The 27,010-nt window shown below is 37.1% G+C and overlaps 1 protein-coding gene across 28 annotated transcripts in view; it reads left to right on the forward strand.

The window, feature by feature from the left end:
• UNC79 (unc-79 homolog, NALCN channel complex subunit) overlaps window positions 1–27,010 on the forward strand; it is a 338,162-nt gene that overhangs the window by 90,330 nt on the left and 220,822 nt on the right. For 26 of the 28 annotated variants that reach the window (XM_056810500.1, XM_056810495.1, XM_056810498.1 and 23 more), the window contains exon 11: window positions 23,522–23,550. The exons of 1 other annotated variant lie outside the window; for it this stretch is intronic. In XM_056810500.1, coding sequence (XP_056666478.1) covers window positions 23,522–23,550 — 29 coding nt within the window. Of the gene's footprint in view, window positions 1–23,521; window positions 23,551–23,582; window positions 26,536–27,010 lie in introns of those variants that run through there. One more of the 28 variants, XM_056810499.1, reaches the window with a different exon arrangement.

Genomic DNA, 27,010 nt, shown 5'->3' on the forward strand with positions numbered 1-27,010 from the left:
AGAATGTTGATGTTGAGAAACTCTTTCTGTGTGAGTCCAGAATTTTACATGGAAAGGAGGAAGAGTCAAAAGACCAGGAATTGAATTCAGGAGCTGCTGTTTATTAGTGTGTGGTTTTTTATTCTCTGAGCCTCAGGTTCTTTATTAGTTAAAAAAATGGGGCTAATGTTTCCTGTATCACAGGATTTTCATGTGATGCAAGAACTTTCTATTTTTATATTTTTGAAATTTTTATTTAATTAGTCAATTTGGAACATTTTTCCTTGGTTACAAGAATCATATTCTTTCCTTCCCCTGCCCCCACCCCTTCATCAGAACCTATTACCATGTTGTTGGTGTTTGCATTAGGATGTTCATTTAGGATCTACATCCCCAACCATATCCCCCTCGACCCATGTAATCAAGCAGTTGTTTTTCTTCTGTGTTTATATTCCCACAGTTTTTCCTCTGAATGTGGATAGTGTTCTTTCTCATAAATCCCTCTGAGTTGTGCTGGATCATTGCATTGCTGCTAATAGAGAAGACTATTACTTTTGATTGTAGCACAGTGTATTGGTCTCTTTGTATAATGGTCTCCGGGTTCTGCTCCTCTCACTCTACATCACTTCCTGGAGGTTGTTCCAGTTCACATGGAATTCCTCCAGTTCATTATTCCTTTGTGCACAATAGTATTCCATTACCAACAGATACTCCAATTTGTTCAGCCATTCCCCAATTGATGGGCATCCCCTCATTTTCCTATTTTTTTGCCACCACAAAGAGCACAGCTATGAATATTCTTGTACATGTGTTTTTCCTTATTTATTATCTCTTTGGGGTACAAACCCAGCAGTGCTATGGCTGGATCAAAGGTCAAACAGTCTTTTAGTGATGCAAGAACTTTTTAGACCATAATCAATCATATAAAAATGAACTGTTTCCATGACAATGCACAAATTAGGCTATATTTTGCTGAAATATGTTAAGGAAAGATTAAGGTAACAGTGGGATGAGCATCTGTTTGAAGATGTACTTTCAGGACATCAGTTTGAAGATCTGGGTTGTAGTTTAGAGATTAAAGCTGGAAATAAAAATTTTGAAGTTAATTTGCTTATAGGTAGAAGTGAAACTTCAGGTATAAATGATTTTACCAAGGAAGAGAGTGCAGAAAGATAAGAGAGGAGGACCAAGTGAAGAACGTTGGCACATACCTTCTTTAAGATGTAGAATTGTATTTGATTGCATGGTCTGCTAGAAGTTGTGAGATGAAGCGCTAACAAAGCAAACAGAGGAGTAGGAGTTAGAAAGATGAGAGGAGAATCAGAATATTGTGACATCTCTGAAATAGAGAGGAAATTCCCCAAGAAAGGGTATTAGTGATGTCAAAAAAGACTCAGAGGATAATGGCTGAAAAAAAAAAGCCTTTGGATTCAGCAATCAGAAGGTCATTAGTCATCTTAGAGAAAATAATTTTTGTAGAGTGGAATCAGTGGAAACTAGATTTCAAGGGTTTGAGTAGATGAGTGGGTAAGCTGTGGAGGCATTAGGTAGAAATAGAATTTCCAAGAAGTTTAGCAGTAAAGATAAACAGAGATGGAATAGTACTTAACTTCACTAGAAGGGTCAAGAAAAGCCTTAAATTTTTTTAAAGACAGAGAAATTATTAAAATGATTATGGGCTGATACAGAAGAACCAGTGAAGAGGATGAGATTTCATATAGTTGAAAGGGGATGGCTAATCAAAATCCTAGAAGAGTAGGGGGACAGGTCAGGGAAGTTTTATTGTGTGGGAAGGGATGCCTCTTCTATGATTTCAAGAAAGGAGCAAAGAATAGTAATGATAAGAAGTTTTGTGGAATGAAGGAAGGGTACTGATGAAGCTCATGCAAGATGAACTATCTTAGAAAAGCAACATGTTAAGTGTAGTGGGTAGAATACTGACTTGAGTAATAAGACCTATTAGATTCAAATTCCACCTCTGATATTTGGCCCTGGGCATATTATCACTTCAACCCCTATTGGGATCTATTTCCTTAGCTATAAAATAGGTGACCATAGAGGTTTTCTACAGCTCTAGCAGTGACACAAGGCACTGATAAGAAAATTCAAAGCTGAAATTTGTTCAGTTTATTTCAATCCTGTGAACGGACTCCAAAAACTATGTATTAGGTAACATGTTCATTGAATTTAGTATAGGTCATCCACAAATGATTTTATTCACGAAAAGAATTACAGTTACTTTTCATTCTTTCTTTTCAAAAATGGAAGCAAATACCTTCTTTAGTTGTGCTTCATTATGAAAGAAAGCTATTTGAATAAAATGAAATTTAAAACTGTATCAATTTAGTTTCTAATAAGTACTAATTTTCAGGATCTGGGCTGTTGATTCTTGTTTTATCCTTGTTCACAGAATGAAAATTAATAGCATAAAGATGAAAAGAAAATAGCATGAACAAAATTCATTTCAGTTTAACAAGTATTAATTGAACATCTACTATATTGAAGGGAGGAATTTAAAATTTTCTTCCAGGGTTAAATTTTTTTAAACCGTTACCTTCTGTCTTAGAAATGTCCCATGCACTCATCCTTTACAAATCAATACTGGGTGTTAGTTCCAAGGCAGAAGAGTAGTAAGGGTTAGGAAATGAGGGTTAAGTGCCTTGCTCAGGGTCACACAGCTAAGAAGTGTCTAAGGCCAGATTTGAAACTAGGACCTTCTCTAGGTCTGGCTCTCAATCCACTGAGGCACCCAGCTGCCTCCAGGGTTAAATTTTTTTGAGAAAAAGCTCCCATTTATATGTAAAAATTGGCTTGCTATTCACAAATTAATTTTTTTAAATTCATTTAAACATTATGTTTGCCTCTTTTCTGTGTTTACTGTGCTATATAGCTAGGTACTTGAAAGTATCAAGATAAATTTTCTGTAAAATAATGAAAAAAATAGTTTTCACAAATTCAAATTCTTTTTTTTTTTGTCTCAATTGATCCAAGTATACATGTAATGTTTGCTCTATTAAGTGCTTTGTTCATATTGTGGCAAAACATAGCATTTGCTTTTCTTAGTCTTAATTCTCTTGGACTTTGTGTTAGCTTTTGGCTTGTTGATTACCCCCCTCTCCTGGCCGCTCTCTTTACCCATGACACTTGTGCAGGTGGAAAATTTGCCACACCTGAGCTACATTCCCAGCATTCTTTATGTTACATGCTCATTTTAGCTAAGGATGCTTGGGAAATAAACTTGGCTGAGACCCATGCTGCTGGGCTCTTTTTTGGGAGCTTGTGCTTTTGGTAAAGTGCTGCAGGTGTGTCTCTGTCTCTCTTTGCTCACTTGACTGAAAGAACCCTTCTTCTTTTCCTTCTTGTTTGATTATTATTAAAATCCTATATATTTTTAAAATAGTAGGAGTATTTATTCATTTTTACCCCTACACACTGTTCTCATCTGCTTTGGTTCTTAATTGTCTGACTGATCCTTCTCAATCTACTCTACTGGATTATTGTGCATCTTTTTTTCCTTAAACCTCACTCAAGGCTCTGTCCTATTCTTTCTTCTTTTCTCTTTCTAGATTCTCCCTTAATAATGCCATTAGCTCCTATGAGTATCATCTATATACATGTGTGACTTTCAGATTTATACATTTAGCTGTGATATATTCCTGATCTCCAGTTCCATTTGTTGACTATTCCCACCCACCTGGGAAGCTAGGTGTTACAATAGTGGTAGACCTGAAGTCAGGAAGACTCATATTTAAAAAAAATTTTTTTTAACCCTTACCTTCCATCTTAGATCATTCCTGTGTGTTGGTTCTAAGGCAGAAGAGTGGTAAGGGCTAGGCAATGGGGATTAAGCCACTCAGCTGTCCCCCTCACCCCCCTTTTTAGACTCATCTTTATCAGTTCAAAGCTTACTAGCTATGTGACCCTGAGCAGGTCATTTAGTCTTGATTATTTCCATTTTCTCATTTGTAAAATGTGTTAAAGAAGAAAATGGCAAGCTGATCTCTATCTTTGTCAAAAAAACCAAAAACCTTTAAATTAGGTCACAAAGAGTCAGATACAAATGAATGACTAATAACAATGACAATCGACCTGGATGTCATAGGCATCTCAAATTCAGTATGTCCAAACTGGAACTAAATTCCCCCCCACCCCCCAAACCTACCTTTTTGGGTACTTTTCTATTTCTGTCAAGAATACTACAAACTTGGGGGCAACTGATGACTCAGTGGATGGAGAGTTAGGCCTACTTTTGGGAGCTCTTGGGTTCAAATATGACCTCAGACACTTTCTAGCTGGCTGAGTCACCTAACCCCTCTTGCCCAATCCTTACTGCTCTTAAAAAAAAAAAAAGATTACTACAAACTTTCTAGTTATCTAGCTTCTTAACCTTAGAGTAATTCTTGACTTGTCAATTCTCCCTTAGTTCCTATATTTCATCTTAGCAAGTGTCTTTTTTTAAACTCTTTCCTTCCTCTTGAGTAAGGAAGAGAGGGATATAGCAAATCTTACAGAGAGGATGACCCTGATTTAGTCTAACTCTATCCATGGTAGGCAATCCTTTCCCTGTGACTTTTGATGGATGGCTGTTGGTTTTACACAGAACTCATGCTATTTTTAGTTAGCTCTGTTCATTATAAAGTTCTTTTTACTTTGGTGTTTAGATGGCTATTGATGAGATAGAGATCCATTTCTCTTGGTAGATTGAAAACTACCCAAGCCTTCTGATTCCCAACATCTTGTTATTTTTCTCTAAATCCTATAAAAGTCTTTTATTTTTCTGGTTTTCTATAAAGGATCTACCTAACTCAATGTAGTCCTTCTAATGGTTATTTTGATAACCGATTAATCAGAAAGCATTGGTTTAGCAATTTCTATGTGCTTGGAATTGTGCTAGAATCTGAAGTTACAAGGTAAAAGCTGAGAAAACTTTTGCTTTCAAGGAGCTTATAGGCATCCTATACATAGATAAGTATATTCAAAATAAATTTAAAGTAGCTCTATACAAGGTAATTATTAAGGATGGAAGAAAGCAGGCAAAGAATACAGAAGAGACTTCATGGAGCCATTGTTAAGAAAATAAGGAATTTCTAAAGATAGAGGCATAGAGGCATACCAGTGCAAAAGCACTGAAATGGGAACCAGTCAGTAAGTCAATCAATAGGCATTTATTAAGTGTTTACTATATGCTAGGAATTGTACTTAGTGTTGAGGGTACAAAAAAAAAGGCAAAAAGCAGTGTCTCTGACCTCAAAGAGCTTATTATCCTGATGAGGAGATAAAATACAAAGAACCATTTACATAACAGATACGTGTATGCATATGTACACACATATACATGCATATGCAGAACTCAAAATGTCTTGTATGTGCATAGGACTTTTTTTAATTAAAAATGCTTTATTGTAAAATATTCTATCCTGAGCCTTCTGCTGTAATATTTTTTTCTCGTGGAGAGTCTGTCCTCCATATTGATGGTTGCTGATCAATGGCTGTGCATAGGTCTTTACAGGTTGTCTTGTTACCTCCCAATCAGGATGTGAACTCTTTGAGGGCAGAGACACTGGTTTTTGCCTTTCTTTGTATCACTAATACCAGGTATGTAGTAAATAAGTCAATATTTAATAAATGCTTATTTTATATATATATATATATATATATATATATATATATATATAATACACACAATGGAAGGTAATCTCATAGGGGAAGACACTGGCAGCAAAAGGGACCATAAGACACACAATGGAAGGTAATCTCATAGGGGAAGACACTGGCAGCAAAAGGGACCATAAGACTTCCTGCTTATTTTAAAAAAGAATTCAGGAGAATGAAAGGTGACACTGAGAAGAAAGAATATTCCAGGCATGGTGGACAGATAGTACAAAGGAATGGAGAACAGATGTGGAGTACTGTGTCCAAGGAACAGTAATGAGGCTACTGAAGGTGGACCATAAAGTTTATGAAAAGAAGTAAAGAATAAAAAGATGGAGAAAGTAGGAAGGGATCAGATGGTTAAAAGCTTTAAGTGCCAAATAGAGGAATTCATATTTGGTCCTGGAGGTAATAGAGAGCCACTGGAGTTAATTGAAATGGAGAAATGATACGGGCAAATCTATGCTTAAGGAAAATCATCTTATTAAGCAATTAAGCACTTACCCAATCAGCAGCCAGGACTACAGAAAATTTGCCACACTATGAAAAACAGAAAAGGGACTAGATTTTAGCAGCAAGTGGGAAATAGCATTCCCTGATCTGATTTTACCTTTGCTCTCAGGGGAGCTAGGATGGCAGCCAAAGAGAGGTACTTGATAGAAGTGTGGCTTGAGAAAGCCCTGCATCTAACATATGTCAAACAGCTGCAACCTCTAGTCTCAAGCAATTTCAAGTCTTCTTGTTTTATTGCAGTTTCATCAATCCTACATGGGATTTATTTGGTCTCTTTGACCATGTGCTTGATTGGTACTATGCAGGTTCTCTTTGTGCTTCCTTGGCACTGTGCAGTGGCTCTTTTTGTATTCCCTTCTCTTGGAATCAGATACAATCATTAAGCAATGTCCCATAATTTTTAAACAATCAATGGTTCTGTTTGCATTGACATTAGGGCTAATAGACATTTTAAACTTACCCTAGTGCAAAATTAAAAAAACTTCTTTAATACTGGTAACATGTGCTTTAAGTACAAAAAAAATGAGAGAAAAAATAAAATTCAAATACTGTATTGCACATATAAGGGAAAAGAATAAAAATGTTTTAAAAATCAAAAATGTATAGCTTATAATCAGTGACACACTGTCAGTCAAGGATAGGTAGAATACAAAGGTTTCTCACCCCAAAATGAGATCAATTTCCTCTTTAACTTGGCCATGATCCACAGTGTGAGTGAAAATTATTTTCACCACGTAACAGCTTTATAAAGCAGTAGTACAGCAGGTAATGCACATTCAAAGAAATACCAAAATTATCAAAATCATAATAGCCCAGTTAATTACAATAGCAAACAAATCCACTGTCATTATGATTCACAAGAGTTTCTATGTAGCCACTTGCTGTGTGACATTTAAAAAACCTATGAAATGATGGATATTTGTCAGAAGATCTTCAGATCTAGCAAATCTTTCAACATTGGCAAAGATATTTTTTAACAAAATCGATTACTGCCATCACTCCAAAATTTGGCAGAAGAGCCCAGAAAAAAAAACACAACACAAACTTCTGTACTCCTGATGAAAACCTTTTGGGTCTAAAAATGTCATCAAGAATCTGGATCATTCTGGTGGAAAGTTAGAATAAGCTATAGAATTAAAAATATAAAAACCCATTCAGAAGCTACTAGGCTTCCCAGGAAAGCCCTTCCCACATTCTGGATGAAATTATAACCCATTACAGGGAGGACCTTCCTCCCTCTGGTATGAGACTGTAACAGTGTAAAAGACCCATCTCCAATATGTCCCATCCATTTTAATGTGGAGCCAAGGACTAAAATAGTGAAAATCACTTCAGATGTCTCATCCATTACATTTTTAATAAAAGTGGAGATGGGGAAATACAACAGTGCTATTGCATTTCACTTCAACTACTAAATGGACCCTTACCTCTTGTTACAAACAACTCAAAGGCAGAAAATGATTAGTCAGAGGTAGGGATGCTACTAGATATCTAAAAATCATGTCTGAAAAAGCCCTTAAAATCAATTGAGATATTTAGCTCATCAAATTCTCCAAAAGTTATATATAGGTTGTAACCAGTTTGATGGAGTCCATCTATCATCATCTATGTGACAATTAACAAAGGCAAAAAGGAGCAAAAGGCTGTTTAGACAATATGTGACCTCAAAGGATCTGGTGGCAAACCCAGCGTCCATAAAGACCTATGGTTTTGTCCCTGAAAAGAGTGTTCAAGTTGTTTATAGACTTCTACAATGGTATTTTCTTCAGTCCAGTCATAGGGGAAGGTATAAATAAAGATGTAACAGAAGATATAGCTCATAGCCAAAACAGAGTACATGAAAATGATTCAGTGTAATAGAATAGGATAGATTAGATTAATATGTGAACTTATAAAACAAAATTGAATTTTAAAACAATCAGCAAATACAGTAAGTGTGATAGGATACAGGCATTAAATTCAAGAGTCCTTTCCTCCAATTCCAATAAAGACTTGTTCACTATTATGGAGGGGAAACAAAACTGAAAATAGTTAGCAATCAATAAAACAATGGAGTATGGAAAGGCTTAAAAAGTCACCTCCAGGCTCCTATTAAGGTTCCTTCCCCTCCCCAGTATTATTATCCATTTAGATTCCTTTGTTCACACTTCTGGAGTTCCCCATACATGCACTGGGCATAGTGTGGAAAAATCCCATGTTGAGTATGTTTCAGAGACTGGGTAGGCCAAAATAGCAAGGGGGTGTAGGGAGATGAATCTTTCCCCTGAATCTCAAGAGTACCCAAGGTAATCTCAAGGACCAGTGCATCAAAGAATAGTAGGAAGAAAAGTCATCCTAAAACTGGTAGCTGCATGAGCTCGGTAAGGCTCTCTGGAAACAGGAACTGTTTGAGATAGGCAGGAAACTGGGCCATGCTTGAAATCTCAACTTCCTGTCTGTAGGTGGTACTACCCTTGTATACACAGCCTAGGAGTAAAAGCCTCACAAGGAATGTTTGGGAGAAGTGTTCTGTCCCTTCCCCCAACAGGGGTAAAATCCATGGCCCCATGATACCATGAGACCAGGGACTCAGTCCCTGGTCAGTTTAAAAATCGGCTTGGGAAGCTGCAGCAAGCAAGGGAAAGGGGGATTTATACTTCATTAACTTCTTAGCTAATGAAGGGTGTGGAGTAGGTGGGGGTGAGGGGTTTGTACTCTTCTATGTGCCGTTTGCATCCAGTTTTTCCTTACACATTCAGAGGAAAAACTGTGGGAGTAGAAACACAAAAGAAAAACAACTGCTTGAATACAAACACCAACACATGTACTACCCAGTGAAATTGTGCATAAGCTATGGGAAGGGAGGGCCAGCTTCCCTTTTAGACAGTTTGGCCTTCAAGGTCTGTTGTACAACCATCTCAGGATGTCCAAAGGGCTGTTGATGATGTGGAAGTAGATGTGAGGAGAGAGATTAGAGATGCAGATGTAAGAATTGAAATAGTATTTCTACCCAGATATATATATATATATATATATATATATATATATATATATATATATATATATATATATATATATATATATATATATATATTTATAAGGTTTATTGGAAATGGTAGACAATCATTCCTATAAGTAACCTGACCACGTGGTCCCTAGCCTGCAAGTCTCTTCCTCCATCCCTCTCACCTGCCTGCTCTGGTCTCAACTTCTTCCTTCTTAGTTCTCTTCTCGGTTTTCCCCTTCACAAGCCCAAAGCATTGACTTCTATTGATATACAGCATGTAGAGGGATGCAAACCTGGCACAACTGTGTTATGTCAGGAATGTTTGATGGACAGGTCAGGCTACTCAGGAGGGGTTGGGGATGTACTTCCTTGACACAGTCCTCCCCCTGTGATCCTTTCAAAGACCCTTCTCCCCAATGGATCATTTAAATATAACTAACTTATAACTCTAAATATCTTCTAGCTAAAATACATTCAATATTGCATTTTTCTAAGAGAAAGTTACAATAGTTAGAGATGAGAGTAAAATACAAAAACTTATTGATAGATGCATTGACAAAATGCCAACTAGGGGGCAGTCCACTTTGGCATAAGAGTTTACATTCAGAATAAGTATGTTCATCCCCCTTCAATTCAGTTCATTATACCCCAAAGTTCATTCTGGATCTTTTGATGCAGTGTGTGGCTTCTTCAGGCATCTTAACACCACCTTCTCCAAAAGGATTCGCTTTCTGGATTCAGGATGTTGTCAAGTTTCTTTCCCTGAAATTTCTACAAAAAATTTTAAATCTTGGATTTTAGGATAATTACACAATCCCCCCCTAAGGAGGGTGTTGACCAATGCCAGAATCACACCAGGACACATGGCTGAGTTATGAGGTATATGAAACAATTGTCAAAAGAAAAACAAAAATAAACCACACCCCAAGAAATCCCAAAATAAAAGAGTAAAAATTAAATTCTGTATAAAAATAATAAGAAATACAGAAATGATAAAAAATAAATATCTTAAGTGTATAAAATTCTGAGTAAAAATAAAAAATAACCCTTTAATAGCTTTTTGAATCACAGCAAGGACCAATTAAAGGGACTTATGTCCTACAAGTCAATAGGACAATAGCAGCAATACAGCACTTTACCCATTTGCAGCCAGGACTATAGAAAATTGCAAAGCTATAAGAGAGAAAGGACTAATGTACAGCAGTAAATGGGAAAATCGTTCCCTGGTCTGATTTTACTGTCACTGTCAGAGATAGTTGGAGCCAGGATGAGAGCCAACCTGAGGTACTTGACTCAAAGTACTGCTCATGGATTGTGATTCAAGGGAGTCATGCATCTTAACATATGTCAAGCGCCACAATCTCGATTCTCTCACTAGGTTCAAGTCCTTTTGTATTGGCATAGAAGTTCAACAATCCTTCCTGGATTGGGTTTGGTCTGTTTTGACCTTGTGCTACTTGGCACTGTATAGTGGCTCTTTTTTTACCTTTTCCTGGAATCAGACACAATTATTTAACAAAGTCCCATAACATTTATCAATAAATGGCAGGTTTCCATAGTTAGAAGCTTCTTGGGTATGCATATTACTAGGGCTAATAGATACTGTAAACTTACAGTATCTTCAAGGCAAAAAAACCCAAACCCATCAATACTGATTTTATGTACTTCAAGAATCACCAAGGTTAGGAAAAAATAAAGAAAAAACCCAAATATCCTATCAAAAACATAAAGAGAAAAAATAATTTAAAAAATCATAATTTCACCATTCATATTCCATGTGACAATGTTTTAGCCAAGCAGAGGCATAACACAAAAGGTGCTCACTCAAAAAGAAATTTATATCCCTCTTAATTTGAACAAAATCCACAGTGTGAGTGTATATAATTTTTCACTAGGTAAAAAACCTTTTAAAAACAGTAGTACAACAGCTAGTACAGATTCTAAAAAAATACCAAAATCCCCCAAATTTTAAGAGCCCATTTAAGTATAATTGCAAAAAACCCATTATCATTATGATTCACATGACTTGCAGTATGATATTAAAAAAAAAACCTTTGAATACATGAATACTTGTCACAAGTTCTACAGTTTCAGCCAGTCTTTCAACTTTGGCAAAGATATTATTAAAAAGTCTTTTGATAATATCATTCCAAAATTTGGTAGGAGAGAAACCTGAAAAACCTCTGTACTGTTGATGAAGAATTACAAATATAAGAACTCCATTTTGAAGCTTCAAGGCTTCACAGGAAAAATCATTCCCACCTACTGGATGAGATTACAACACATCAAAGGGTAACCAAGCCACTTGGGCACCTCCCTCACTCTTGGTATGAGGCTGTAACAGTGTAACAGAATTGTTTCCAATATGTCCCACCCATTTTCATGTGGAGCTGAGGACTAAAAGGCATAAATCACTTCAGGTGTGTCATCCATTACATTTATAATAAATGCAGAAATGGGAAAATATAACAATGCCATTGTACTCTACTTCAACTACAAATAGACCCTTACCTCTTGTTACAAACAAGTAAGAGGCAGGCAAATGAATTATCAGAGGTAGGGGTGCTCCCAGATATCTGAAAACCATGTCTGAATACTCATTAACATCAATTTAAATTATTAGATAATTAAATTCTCCAAAACTTGTATACAGGTTGAAACCAATGTGATGGAGTCCATCCATCAGCTCTATGTGACAATTAACAAAGGCAAAAAAAGAAAAAAAATACTGTTCCTGGGCTTATTACAAAGATCTTCCTCAATATAATCATAGTCATAGGGAAGGTACAAATAAAGACAATTTAACAGAATATTTCAATTTTGATAACTCATGAAGTGGTTACCATTTAATTACATACATCTTATATTTATAATTGAATTATAGAGACTTCTTCATTCTGGGGATGGGGAATAAACTGAAACAGTTAACATCAATAAGGCAATGGAGTCTGAAAAGGCTTAAAATTCACCTCCAGACTCTTTGAGGTTCCTCACCCTCCCAAGTACCATCATTCATCACAATTTCTTTGTCCACATCTCTGGGGTCCCCCATACTGAGGGGAGTTCCCACACTGAGTACAGATGTTTGGGTGTGAGTTGTGATTTGCTTCATCCAAATAACTATTCCTCCTATTATTATCATTATTCCTGAAACTTCTATTCCTATTTTCCGAATTCCTCTTCTTACAATTCATAATCACATGATCCACTTTTCCACGAAAATAACTTGTTAGTGGTTGCTTTGTGGATTCTTGTAAGGGAGCTATGATCTCTCCTTGCTTTACCTTTCCATCTTTTTCAGTTAATTCTTTTATCTCCTTCTTCAATGTCTCTACTAAAGTAGCATTCTTCTCACCCTGTTTAGCAGTCAATTCCTGTATTTCCTTCCTTAATGCTCCTACTAAATCAGTGTTCTCCTTCTCCTTTTCCTTATGTCCCTCAAAAGCAGAAACTACCACTATTTTTAATTCTTCAAGGTCCATAGTAGGCCAGTTTGGACAACTAGTATTATCTGTGGTAACTGCTGCTTGGCCTGTGTTCTGGAGTTCAATGGAGTGGGTTGTAGTGAGGCTGGTAGGGGAAGGGGGTGGGGTGGTGGAGGTTGAATGGAGCTGGTCAGCAGGTGGGGAGGCAGAGCAAATGTTCATGGGTGGGTTTAGGGGCAGGGTGGAGAGGAAGAGGGGTAGGACCAGGTATGGGGTGGAGAAGACTAGAGGATTCATAGTAAGGTGGGTGGGAAAGAGGGTACAGAAAGGGATTGAAGTAGGGATGGTATGAGTGGGGATAGAGGAGATGGGTGGGCACTGAGAAGTGGAGGGTATGTTAAGGGAGGGTAGAGAGGTAGATTGGGGGGACAGTGGATGGGAGGAGTAGGGGATGAGTGAGGTCTCTGATAGGGAGAGGAGCTGAGGGGTTCAGGTCCTGATTTGGGTCAGTATGAAGAGAAACTTCCTCACAGGCCAGGTGGTGATTTGGGTCAGTATGAAGAGAAACTTCCTCACAGGCCAGGTGGAATGATAGAGTGTATTTCTTGCTAGATTTCATTGAAGGAGTTAAGATAGAATGGTTTCGTTCCAAAGAAAGAAAGGTTTCCTCACTGGAGGGAATGTTCAATTTATCAACATGATATGCTCACAAGAACCAGTATTTATAATCTTGGGAATTTTTGTTTTTAATGGCTAACTTTAAATCTTTTAAGATCTTGAAGTCAAAAGAACCATATTTTGGCCAGGTAAAAGATATGTTCATCCACAAAGCTTTCTAGCTTCTTTCTTTGTCATCCAATTCTCCTTAGGCAAATTAGGATCCCTCCAGGAATTTAAAAAGTTATGCAGGGGTGAATGAGAAGGAATGTAGCCTGATTTCTCTTGATGTGTTGCAATATTTCCCATATTGTCTAGTCTGTAAGTCCTATTTAAGCTAGTTTGAATATTGCTAAATGGTCAGCTTAAACAATGAAAAGTTCCTAAAACATAAAAAATGATTAGAGACACAAAATTCTTCAGTGTTATTATGGAAGGCAATAAGAGGAGGTTTAAAACAAAAGGCCAATGTAAGGAAGCAGTAATTGTTGCACAGCAATATTATCAATAATGAATGTGTATTTAGTGTAATAATTGTTGTCAATAATGAATAACAATATGCATTTATTATAATTATTGACGGTATAATTAATAATATGCATTTATCCTAGTTATTGTTATTAATAATTAATAACCACAAACCATAAATATATGTCAACCATCAATAATAATTATTAGAAATTAACAATAGTGACTAATAATAGTTATTGAAAATGAATAATTATTGTTATTGATAGTATTATTAATACTATTATGTTCTAATATTATTCCTTGATATTGCAGGTACTTGATTTAATGTTGGCTTTGTTCAATTTTTGAAATTTGGTTTTAATTTAAATTCAATATTATTAATATTTTCTATTAATAACCCTTTTATTTACATGTATTCAATTTAATAGCATTATTTTAGATCACTAGTAGCAGTAGCAAAGGAATTCTTTTTATTTTCCTGTAGTTTTAATTCTCAACATTAGGTGGCGCTATAAATGCGTGTAGAGTGGAAGGCACTTGTGGGTAGGTCTATCTAAGGAAGCAGTCAGATAAAGGAAGAGAAAGAAAAAATTATGGCTTTTGATATGCTAAAGATGGCAGGCAGTCCACAAGGAAAGTTTACGTGGCTTTTGAAATGCTAAAGGAAGGCAGACAGTCTGCTAGGAAAGTTTGAGGGTGGGGGAGGGAGAGAGAAAACTTCAAAGAGAACTTTCTTTTAAAATGCAGTCTGAAGAAACATGTTGAGGAGAGAAGGGAAGAAAAAATAATTCCAAAAAGCACTTCCTCTAAGCCCAGTTCTAAGGACTGTTTTTGGGGAGGAGGGAGAAGGGAAAGAAAAATGGAGTAAATCCCTTCCTCTCCCCCAGAGCGAACAGCTATGTGTTTTCAAAGTTGGTGGGGAGGGGGGGCAGGGAGCTCCTAAGTCTAGTCCACATCCTGGAAGGACCCCCAGGATTAATTTAATGGGTGTCTTTGAGCAGGTTCCTGCTGCAGTGGCCCAGAAGGTATGGCATGTGGGGAAAGTCAGGCAGACACTGGGCTGGGAAAGATCTGTTGGGTCCTAGTGCCCCTTGGTATAAAAAACAACCACCTAGGTCCTGTTTGGAATCAGGGGTCCTCCCATGAGCTGGGTTGTGCTGATCGCGCACCTAGACTGGGAAGAAACAGGAGTCTGCGTTTTTTGTACCCGAGAAAGTCAAACTGTGTGGGGGCGCACAGGAGCCCTGTCCTCTACCGCCCTACTCTCATCCAAAATGGTTCCCGTGGGGTGGGGTGGGGAACCACATGAGGAGAGTCCTTAATGATCTGGGAAAAAACCAACAGCCGCTCTCCTGCCTGGGTCACCCGTTCTGTTTTGGGCAAAAAGCATCCTTTCTCTTCTCTACCGCCCCAGGGAGTCCCTAACTCTTCCCCAGGATTAATTTAAGGGGTTTCTCCTTGCTCAGCTCAGTGCTTGACTGAGCAAAGTAGCCGTAGGAGCTGGGGGTTTCGTGTGCCTGGGGAAGTCGGGTTGGCGTGGCTGGGTTCCTGTGCTCTAGCAGGGACTTTACAGACCCACCTTGGGCTACAGTAAAAGAGCAGGGGTGGGGAACACATGGGAGGGAGTTTTCTCACCAGTCCATCTGAAGAGGCACTTCGATGATTCTGTTTCTCTGTCTCAGCAAGTTTCCTGTATGCAGGCAGGCGGGCTTCTATTCTTAAGCTTAACTAAGCACTCACTCAAAACTTCTCAGAAAAACATGAAGGTCCTAAAAAAAGTCCCTGACTTATGGTCGCCATCTGTAAGAACTGAAATAATATTTCTACCCAGATATATATTTTATAAGGTTTATTGTAAAGGGTAGACAATCATTCCTGTAAGTAACCTGACCACGTGGTCCCTAGCCTGCACGTCTTCCTCCATCCCTCTCACCTGCCTGCTCTGGTCTCAACTTCTTCCTTCTTAGTTCTCTTCTCGATTCTCCCCGTCACAAGCCCAAAGCCTTGACTTATATTGACTTACAGCGCAGAGGGACACAAACCTGGCGCAACAGTGTTAAGTCAGGAATGTTTGATGGACAGACAGTATAGCTGCTCAGGAGGGGGAGGGAATGAACCTTCTTCACATACATATACAGGCTTAGGCAATTTTTTACATTGTGCTTCCAGTGTGAAACAAAGAGGTTAGTTTGACTAGACTACAGAGTGCAGGGAAGAAGTGGGTAATATTTAAAGAGTTTAGAAAGATAGGTAGGATTCAAGCTGTGAAGTGCTTTAAATGACCAATAGAAGATTATATTTGAGCCTAAAGGCAATAGGGAGCCACTAGAATTTATTGAAAGTAGGGCAATGACACGATTAGATAAATATAGACTTCAGTAAAACACACTTTTGTTTGTAGTTTGATTTGGAATGAGGAGAGACTTGAAGCTAGTGAGGAGACCTTTGTCTCATAGATGCTACTGCAATTCTTAGCTGTCCTATCTGTTATTCATCAATTGATCTACTTGAACAATGGACCTCATTTCTTGGTTTTATATACTTTTGATTACTATGTCTTTTTTATATACTTTGCCGTGTATTAGTCATATTTTGTAGTATGACATAGCTTGTTTATATCTACCATATGTCTTTCCCTTGCCTTTGGGTCACCTGAAATTTTGATTATTCTGTGACATAGCATTCTATACATATTGGTTATGAAGATCATGTTTGCATTGTGCTCCTTGCCAAAAGATATACAATTCAATTTTCTTTTACTATTTTATTATGAGCTCATGACACTTTCTATTTTTAGAGTTTGTTCAAGTTATTATAAATATTATGGAATTACTCAAGGTATTACCCATTAAATGCATGTCATGATCTGAACCATACACATTTTTAATCTATTTTATTTTTCATGTGTAGATTTTCTAAATGATATCCTTTAAAAGATTGGATCACATGGGGGCAGCTGGGTAGCTCAGTGGATTGAGAGCTAGGCCAGAGACAGGAGGTCCTAGTTTCAAATCTGGCCTCAGACACTTCCCAGCTGTGTGACCCTGGACAAGTCACTTGACCCCCATTGCCTAGCCCTTACCACTCTTCTGCCTTGGAGCCAATACACAGTATTGACTCCAAGATGGAAGGTAAGTGTTAAAAAAAAATAAAAGAAAGATTGGATCTCATTGAGACAGCCCTATAGTGTTACGGAGTTTGATGTAGTTAGTACAGTTTTATTTGCAAATGGAAGCATCTGGAGAACCTCATCGTCTTCAGAGAATCTCTCTTCCATTTGTCTTGCATAGCACATCCTTCATGGCAGAAACATATCTATCTATCTATCTATCTATCTATCTATCTATCTATCTATCTATCTATCTATCTATCTATCTATCTCTGTCTATATGTCTATCTCTTTCGGTCTCTATCTCCCTCTCTATTTGTCTCCTCCCCCCCTGACTATTTTATGACTTAGCATTGTTACTCAGATTATTGAATTGAATTCTCTGTGTTACCTCATATTGGAATTTTGTATGACCTCAATAAAACATGGAAAGTATCTTGTTAGAATAGAGCCTTTAAGACTCTCTTTTTTTCTGTCAAATTAAAAAAAATTTTGTAAACAACAAACAAACATAATAGGATCTTATAAAATTGCAATTTGCTATAAAATATCTTCTACAAAAGTCTTTCTGTTCTTTTTTTTTTTTAATTGGAGCTGGAATCAACTTATACCATTCCCACAAAAATTTTATATAAATGAGAAAAAAGATATATGAGTTGGTAGTTGATTTTTTTAAAATTATATTTTGGGAGGTAAAAATATCACCTTTGATCTTTTCTATTCTTTTAGAATATCTTCTTTGAGATGTCTTGAAAAGAATTTGGGGCTATTTGGTAGATTTGTCTTTTTTCATGGATAATCTTTGACAAGAATCACCTTTTCACCAATCTTCTTCTGATGTATCTTTGCTGTTTCTTGGATAGAAGAGTGTTCAGAGCCCAAATTCTACTTGAAACTTTTCTAACTTGATAAATGCTCCCAGAGGATATTTTAGTGTAGTGATGGTGAACCCATGGCACAGGTGCCAAAGATAGCACACAAAGTGCTCTCTGTGGGTACTTGACCATCCTTCCTCCCCACCCTCCACTAGAAAAGCAGAGGGACTCAGGTGGAGCTGCTCCCCTCCCTTTCTCCATCACACCTCTCTGACCCTCTGCCTAGCAACCCAATGGGAACACACAGGGGCTAAGGTGGGTAGTTCACAGGCAGTAGAGCTGGAGGGGAGAAGAGTGTTCAGGTCACTCCCCTTCCCCTCTCTACACTTGTTGGACATTCCTCACTTCACCCACCCCTCCATCCAGCAGCTGAATGGGAGCACTTTCTCCTTCCCCTGTGTAGGGTAAGTGGGAGGGTGGGGTGAACCCAGCATGTGGTGGGGGTGGGGCACAGCACATGGTCTTTGGGAAGTGCTGGCACAGCACTCAATTTAGGGGGTGGGGTGGGGGCGGGACCTAGCACTCCACCTCTAAAAGGTTCACCATCACTGTTCTAACGTATTGTTGAAAACCCAGGGCTACTTCTATCTTATTAAGAAGTACCAGAATACAACTTTTGTGGCAGCATTCCTTCTATTGAAGTGAAGTTTACCTCTTTGTAATGTCCACTGATTGGTCTCTTCCATAGTATCGATGGTGGAATGTTAACTCCTCTTCCTACTTTTATTAAAGTTATCTAAAATGGCATTAGTATTTTAGGACTTGTGTCATACTTTTGACATACTGAATTTTCATTAAGTAAACTTTTCTCCCCTTCTATTTTTTAAAGAAGTTATTAATTCAAGTTTTCTGTATTATGCAATTGCATAATTTATTTAAAAAATACAAAGCTAAATACAAGACTATAATTATCCCAATCAAATTTCATCATGTTAAGTTTGGCTCCTTATTTTAACATTTCAAGACCTTGTAGGATCCTGTTTCTGCTATCAAATGAATTAGTTATTTCTTCTAGTTTTCATTATTTGCAACTTTAATTGTTCTATGTCTTGATTCAAGTTATTGATAAACATGTAGAGCAGCAGATAGCCAGATGCAGAGTCTTTTCACATTTACTAAAGGTATCTTTTCACATTAGTATAAATATAGTAAGCAACATTTATCTAGTTCACAATCATCTAATCTCACAAGTATATTGTAAGCAACTTTGTCAAATATTTTGCCACAATCCAGATTAACTCACCATATTTATAGCATTTGCTTGATCACTCTTAAATTTCTTTTGAACTGGACCTTTGATTCCATTGGTATAGAGACATATATATGAGGCACCTATCACTACCAGTGCAGATCAGTACTTGCCAGGGGCACTGAGAGAGGTTAGATGGCTTGCCCAAAGTCATAGAGCTAGAATTTGTCAGAAGTGGGCAGAACTTGACTCTGAGGTTGGTTCTCAATCTAGTAAATACTTCTTCAGAAATAACAGTTAAAGAGTAAATAAGAATAGTTTAAGATGACTATTTAGTAATTCCTTTTATCTCCAGTTCCAAGTATTCATAACCATCTGTTTTACAATCCTTTCTAGAATTTTTCCAGGGAATGATGTCACATAGCTTGCCTATTTTTGAAAATCACAATATTTGTTGTTCTTCCATCCTTTTGGCATTTCTTCCATTTCCTATTATTTCTAAAGATTATAGCCAGTGGTTTTGTGAGGTTTTATTTAATATTCTGTTTTCCATATTTTGAATATGATTTTGTGCAGTTTGCCAGAGCTAGGATTTTTTAAATAGGTATATATTTATTTGAAAAATTTTATTTAATTCATTGATTTAGAATAATTTCCATGGTTACATGATTCATGTTCTTTCCTTCCCCTCCTCCCACCCCACTCTTGTAGACAACAAGCAGTTCCACTGGGTTTTACATGTGTCATTGATCAAGACCTATTTTCATATTATTGATAATTGCACTAAGGTGATTATTTAGAGTCAAATCCCCAATCATATCTCTCTCAACTCATGTGATTAAGCAGCTTTTTTTTTCTGTGTTTCTACTCCCACAGTTCTTTCTCATAGGTGCCTTAGAATTGTCCTGGATCATTGCATTGCTACTAGTAGAGAAGTCCATTACTTTCCATTGTGCCCCAGTATACAGAGCTAGGATTTTTGTCTCCCTGAGGCATGCATTTTCAACTGTCTTTAGGGGCAAGATGCACAAAATGTCACTTACTTAAGAGACACTAATGCTGAGGGAGATAGTGACAGAACAGAAGCTTTCTATATCCATTAATTAATCTTTTTAACTAGGTGCAAAAACATGTTATTTCTGCTATTAAAACACTGGAAATGTTTTCTGAATCTACTAAATTCTTGTCCATAGGTATGGAGAGCTGAATTCATTTAGAAGAATTAGAGGATGTTCTTACTTTGTCTTATTTATTTTGGGTTGACTTATGTTTAATTTAATTTTTTTCCAGTGTGAAGACCACTCTCTTTGATAGGGCAATAGAAGTTGATGAGAGTTGAGTAGTTCTTCCTTCATCTTCCAATACAATGGGTGGATCCTTCCCTTGTTCTTTTTTTTCTGCTTAATAAACACTGGTTAATAAACCTTTATTATTGTCCTCAGTTTATTCGTCTTCCTTAGCTCAGTCTTCCTGATGCTTCTCTTATAGTTTGTGCCACTCTTGTTAATTATTTCTTGGTTATGTGCTCCTCTTTTATTTCTAATACAAGTTTAAAAAAATTAACTAATTTTAGAACTCCCTATACAGTCACATCAGTTTCTCTAGATACTTCATCTTTTTCCTTCTCATTATGATCCTTCCTGATTATATCATAAGTTTTAACTTTCGGAGAATTTCTCATTGCTTTTGAAGTACTCTTTCTTTTTAGTCTTTGGCTATCTATATTGTCATTTCTATGAACATTAAAAAATTATCTTTTCCAGATTACATGTAGATAATTTTTTTTCTGACATTTTGCAATCCATATTCTCTATCTCCTTTACCTCCTTCCCCCCTCTATCTCTCTTCTCTTTCCTACCTTCCTCTTCCTCTATCCCTTCCTGAGATGGCAGGATATATGATATAGGTTATACATTTGTTATCATGCAAAACGTATTTTCATGTTTGTCATGTTGTGAAAGAAGACATATGTCATTTATGAAATTTTTGAATCTATTTTTCAGAAGTTTTCTGTACATATCTGGCATAGGCCAGCAATCTTTCCTTGACTTTTAGGGATCACTTTCCCTGCCATGATTCCTATTGCTTTCATGTCATCAGCTAGGTCTTGTAAATTGGAAAGAATTCCAGAGTAAAACAGTCATAGAATATTAAGCTGGAAGGTAATTTAGGAGTCATTAAGTTAAACTTTTATCCAAAGTAGGAATCTCTGATATTCTAGATTTCTCTCATTCTAGACATGAAGCCTCTACTTGAAAACCTCCATTAACTGGGAACTCATTCCATTAGGCAGCCATTTCCACTTTTGGACACATCTCTGAGTGGTAGAAATTTAAAAAAAAAATTTTCCCCCCATATAATGTGCTGAAATCTATCTCCCTCCACACTCCTGACTCATTGATTTTGGTTCTGCGCTAGGGCTATGTAGGTAAAGCCTCTAGTCGTATGCTTTCTACCAACTCCTTGTAAGACATATTTCATTTCTAATCAGGAGTTCATCATTCATCTTCTATGTAATCTCTAATATCTGTTACCCTTCGCCATGTTCCTACAACTATCACTTTACTACAGTCCCTTGGTACTCATTAACCATATTGCTACCCATCCATTACTAAATCTTGAGTGCAACTGTATTAAAGTTATTAAAAGTGGTTCTACTCAGAGATTCACGCAAATTGTACTTTTGCCATGCCTGTTTATTGTTCTTTACCATGGCTACCCAAAGGTTCCAAGGAAAGCTAAATTTAAGTTAACCTTTAAGTTTCCTTCTTGATTCCTAATAGTCAATTGATGGAACTGGTTAGGAGTTAGCAGTTAGCACTGGTTTGCTCAGCTAGAACTCATCCTTTCCTAAGCAATTACTAGCAGACATAAATAGCAAATAGAGAGACCATTGACCAGCATAGTTTTCCATGTGGACAAATGACTTATGATATTTTTGATGCTGTTGATATTCTCATTGAGATAGTACAGAGCTCAGACCGCTTAGATCACTGAAAATGAAACTTTGAAAGCACACACATACACACAATTTTTTCTGTCTTAAGACCTGGTGCTGTGTGTGACCTAGGTCATAGAAACAATGGTAGTTGACTTAAATTGGTAAAAAATAAACCTGGGTAAAGGTTTCCCAGCCAACCCTCTTGCAATCCATTGCTACTCATCCAGTTCCCATCATTCTGATGAAGAATAGGTTAGAATGGAATAGGACACGAAATTGTACTAAAAAACTTTGCCAACATGTGTAGTCATAGTCTGGCTTTCACTAGCAGTGTCACGTGCAGCTTTTATGTAGGGTTAAGGAGGCTTGAGCGATTCCATTATCTAGACATAAGTACTGTCTTAAAGAGGATATGGCAGAGAAAAATGGTTGATATAGTCAATAAAGAATTTTGTGCTAAGAAATCAATTAGTCTCTTTATTAAACATAAACAAATATCCAGTGAGTAATTCCTTCTCTGAAGTTCTCCAAAGCATTATTAATATTAATTATATAATTATCATAGCTATACTAATGGCAATTGACCTCTGACAGCCTCTACTAAGCAGGAAAGACTTTGAGTAAAGGGCCCATCAGTTGTCAGAGTATCAGTTTTGCTAGAATTGGAGACATTTGTCACCAGAAAGTTGGCCTCAAGGTAATGAAGCTTTTGGGCTATACCAACTTTTAAAGTCTCTCCATTATGTCTTGATGAGATTGTGATCTTTGTGTTTTTTGTAGGTACCAATGAAGTACCTGCAACTGATGAATTGATAAAATTTTTAGGTTTCTGAAGTAGAAGTATTGTTATTGTGTAGACACAAGTAACATATTCTAAAGCTTTAGTGTTATTCTTAAACTAACCCTACATACATGCATGTCTAGCTAGTAAGCCTGGGGCATTAAATTTTCAAATTAATTAACTAGGACAGTAGTTACCAAAATTATGGTCTGAATATTCCCTGAACCCCAAGATTCTTTCAGAGGATTCGCGAAGTCAAAATGGGTTTCATAATAATGCTAAGACATTTACATTTCTAATACTAAGTAAACATAGATTCAACTGACATAAACAAAATCTCTTTAGGGAATACTCAAGAATTATTAAGAATTAAAGGGGTTGTGAGACCAAAAAGTTTGAGAATAACTGAATTAGGGTGGTAGTTTAAAAGACAAAAATGAATGAAAAATAATTTATTAATTTATATTACTTTATGACTGGCACTATATTTATACTTTTATTGTCAACAGATCTCTATGATTTATTTGATCTAACTCTTTAGTTCTTTAAGGCCCTTAATGCCTTTATTTAAGAGAGGATAATATCTGTACTACCTACCTCACAGGGTTGTTATCATATCATATCATATGAGACAATATATGCAGGAACAAGCACTGTATAAAGGTAAGGTATTATAATAACGATGAAGCTGATGGTTATGATGCATGCCACTGGTCACTGATGAAAAAGAGCTCTGATTACTTTGTGGCCCTTAGAGAGATTGCCTAGGTCTAAAAATGTAGGCAAGATGAGTAGATACCTATATTAGACACTTATCATAATAATATAGATTTCTGTGACTCATTCCAGAGGTAATATGCTAAACTTGTTTTTTCCACCTGGATGCCCTTGCTAAGATGGGCTTTCTTTCACTGTTGATGTTTTGTATACCTTCCCCTTACAGCTGAAATATCCGCTATATGTCAGAAAAAGGTAAGACCAAATTATCTGTGTGGTGAGGCATGACTTTCTGTGTTTGTTCCATAATCTCATTCCATGAACATGTGCCTCATTTCTATGCCATGGTCTCTAAAATGTCATTGTGATCATAATTTGTGCAGGGGGAAAAAGTGATTTAGCATGTGAGCTTGCTTAGTTTTCAGATGGCCAGTGTTCTCATCTTGCTAATCCATCTTGCACAGTGTGATTGATAATAGAGATCATGTGTAATTAACCCAAAATGATGGGAAAAAACATTAGTTTAAAAACAAAACACTTCACCAAAACATTTGAAAAATGATAAAATAAACGTAGAGCCTAAATTTGTTGAAACAGAACAACTTTCATGCTAAAAAGACTTTATGCTGGTGGTGGGGAGAGGGATGTACCAAAAGACATGCTTACAAAATTTACTAATCCTGTTTATATGCATAGAAGATATTAACTTATTTTCCTGAGCTAAATAATTAACATTACGTCCTTGTTCAAATACTCTCTTTTTAGCCTTCAACCATGAGTTTCTCTATGTCTTTTCTCTCTTTTTCCCTTTGTCTAATATTTGTTTGAGTGGAATAAGGGGTCAAGAGAGGCAGTGTTATAGTGGAAAGAACACTAGTCTCTGAACCGAGAGATTTGTTTCTAATTTTAGTCTTGGCCCTATCACTAACTGAAGGTTGTAGATTGGAAACAGAGCCCCAAAGGTAACAGGTATGTGGTATGCTTATATGGGTATAAACCCAGAGTGAGAAAAAGAAAACAAATATCCTAAGCAGAAAGGAAATTGATTGAAGGTGGTCTTGAACATCAGTTGGAGAACATACATATTGGGGAAAAGAAGGGATTCACAAATTGAAGGAATATCTTATATTTGAGGGAAGTAATTCTAGGAAGAAGTCAACATCATTTACTAAAAAGGAAAAAGATAGATGTTTCTATTTTGGGGACTTTGAGAAGTACTTCTAAGACCGCACTAATTATATCACTTCCATGGTTGAAAGCCTGACCCTGGTATGAAAAATACAAGGACACAAGGCTGAACATTTTGAGTGATGGTCAAAGTTTAATTCAAGGCTTCGTTTTAATATGATTGCTTCTTGTAAATAATACAGTGCCCATGACTGATCCTAAGCCATAAATGTTTTACTGTCCTTCTTCCCCTTTCACCACTACTCCTTCCATAAAGCACTTTCATATGCTTACGCTAGGTCTCATACATACATCTCCTTTCAGCTCTCAGGGACTGCTAAAACTCAAAAGCAGTTTGTTAAATTAGTCCTAAATTGAGCATCTAAAATGTGGCCATTTCCAGGGGTAATTACATTTGAATGGTATCTCAGGGTAGCCTTTAAGACTTTTGGAGCAAATTTAATCATATTTGGGGAATTTCAGGCCTCAGGTTGGTTGGGAGTGTCATGGGGGTATAAATGGAAATGTAATCCCTCAAGTCATAGTTGGTAGGTAAGGAAGCAGTTTCCACACCTACTCCTATGGCCTAATACTCTTTCTTGAAATTGTGGAATCCCTCTTATTCAAAAGGCCCTTTTCACACCCTCTATTTCTGGAATTTATTACCTCCCTTTTACTTGAGGTTCTCCTTTGGAGGAATCTTATCCCTATTTTGCCATTTTGCCTTTGGAGTGTTCCTGTGGCTCTTATTGCTATGTTATTTAGAACTTCCCACAGAGAGCTGATGCAAATGGAAATAGCTTGCTTGGAGCAGCCAGTCAGTTAAGGCCACCCATAGTGCAATAAAACTTTTGGAAGTGTCCTTGGATACTGCTTAAAGATAAGGGTGGAATGAAAATCTTGCTTTGAAGTTGAACAAAAAGATTTTCTGGTTGTTTTCACAAGGATGGCCATACACCCTGCAGTATGCAGACCAGCCTCTGCACGTCTTAGTAGGGGATTTTCCTAAGGAGGTTTGGGCAAAAAAGTCCAATATTCTGTGCTGATGAATTTCAGGAGCCAGGCTAATCTTTGGAGTACAGACACATAGCCCTGGTTCTTACCAAAAAAAAAAAATCTTTCCAGCTTGAAAGGACCTGCCAGGATGAAAGAAAAGTTATGAGATATTTTTACATGTTTACACAGGAGAGACAGTATAGTAGTAGAGGGATGATCTCAGAGTTAGAAAGTATTGCCTCTAACATATCCTAGATTTGTATCCCTAAAGAAGTCACTTAAACTCTCTAGGCAACTCTAAGACTTATTTACAGAGCAGGTGCTGACTTCCAAAATGGGTGGAAGTAGGTAGTTCTCTTAACTAGAGTTCTTTATGCAATAAAATCACGACTTATTTTTAAAAAGTGCATTCCCATGTGCACCTATCTGAACATAGTCAACACACGTTGAATTTTGTAATATATGTATTTTAATACAGCAATATAAATGATACACCCAGATTAAAATTAGTTTTAGACTATATATGTAGGAGAAACGGGCCAATGGGAAGTCAAGAAGCTAACCTCGGAGCATGTGCAGTACTACACTTGTAGCATTTTTTTTTTTGCTTCCTGAGGGGCCAGGAAGTACTTTGGGGCTGTATTGGCCTCATGAGCTCGGATTGAGGGCAACTTTTGCCACTAATTCCCGTTCTTGGTCCTCAGGCGGCTCACTTTTCCACTTTTGCAAAGTAGTCGTTTTTAATATTCTTTCTCCCCAGACCAAACAAAAAATAAACACGAGAGGGAAGGAAAAATCGAAGACTTATGCTCCTGGCTTTATGATGACCCGGGGTGACCCGGGATCCGCTTCTAGGAATTTCATGCAGGCCCAGTTCCTTCCCTCTAGAGCTCCCACACAGATTAGGACTGTCATTGTGCACGCGCATGCGAGTTTCCAGCACCCCTCCCCCAACTGCTACCCAGTGGCCTGGGGCCAGGCACGTGAGGAAAATTTTACCCTAAGGCTCTCAAGGCTTGAGCACCCGGATGGGGAGTTGATCTTGGGCTTTTGGAAACGGAGGCAGAACGGCTTCAGGTAGAGACTCAATTTTGGACATATATATGTGCCACTTGGCCGGGCCTGCCTCAGAGCAGAGACATTTGTTACCAGATGGCAGTACACGAGTGGATAATTGAATTTTAGGTTTTTGGTAGTGGTTTTCTCCTTTTCGTTACTCAAGAAATATGGAAGAAGTAGGATTGGGAGAAAGGGACATGAAACCTCAATAATGATGAAATGAATAAATAGGTTTTGGTTATTTCTCTATGACCAGCACTGAGGGTGTAAAGACAAAAGTGAGCATGTCTACCCTCAAAGGGCTTACATTTAATAGAAGTGATACAGATATATGTAAATACATAGACACAAAATTTATTTAAAGTCCCGATGTTAGAGGTGAGGACAGTTTGAGCCAGAGAGGTAACACTGTAAGTGGAGAGAAGGGGACTTATGTCAAAGATATAGTAAAAGTAGAAATAACAAGATTTGGCTATTTAGATAAATTCTATTA

Source organism: Monodelphis domestica, chromosome 1, assembly GCF_027887165.1.
Source record: "Monodelphis domestica isolate mMonDom1 chromosome 1, mMonDom1.pri, whole genome shotgun sequence".
NCBI classification, from domain to species: Eukaryota; Metazoa; Chordata; class Mammalia; order Didelphimorphia; family Didelphidae; genus Monodelphis; species Monodelphis domestica.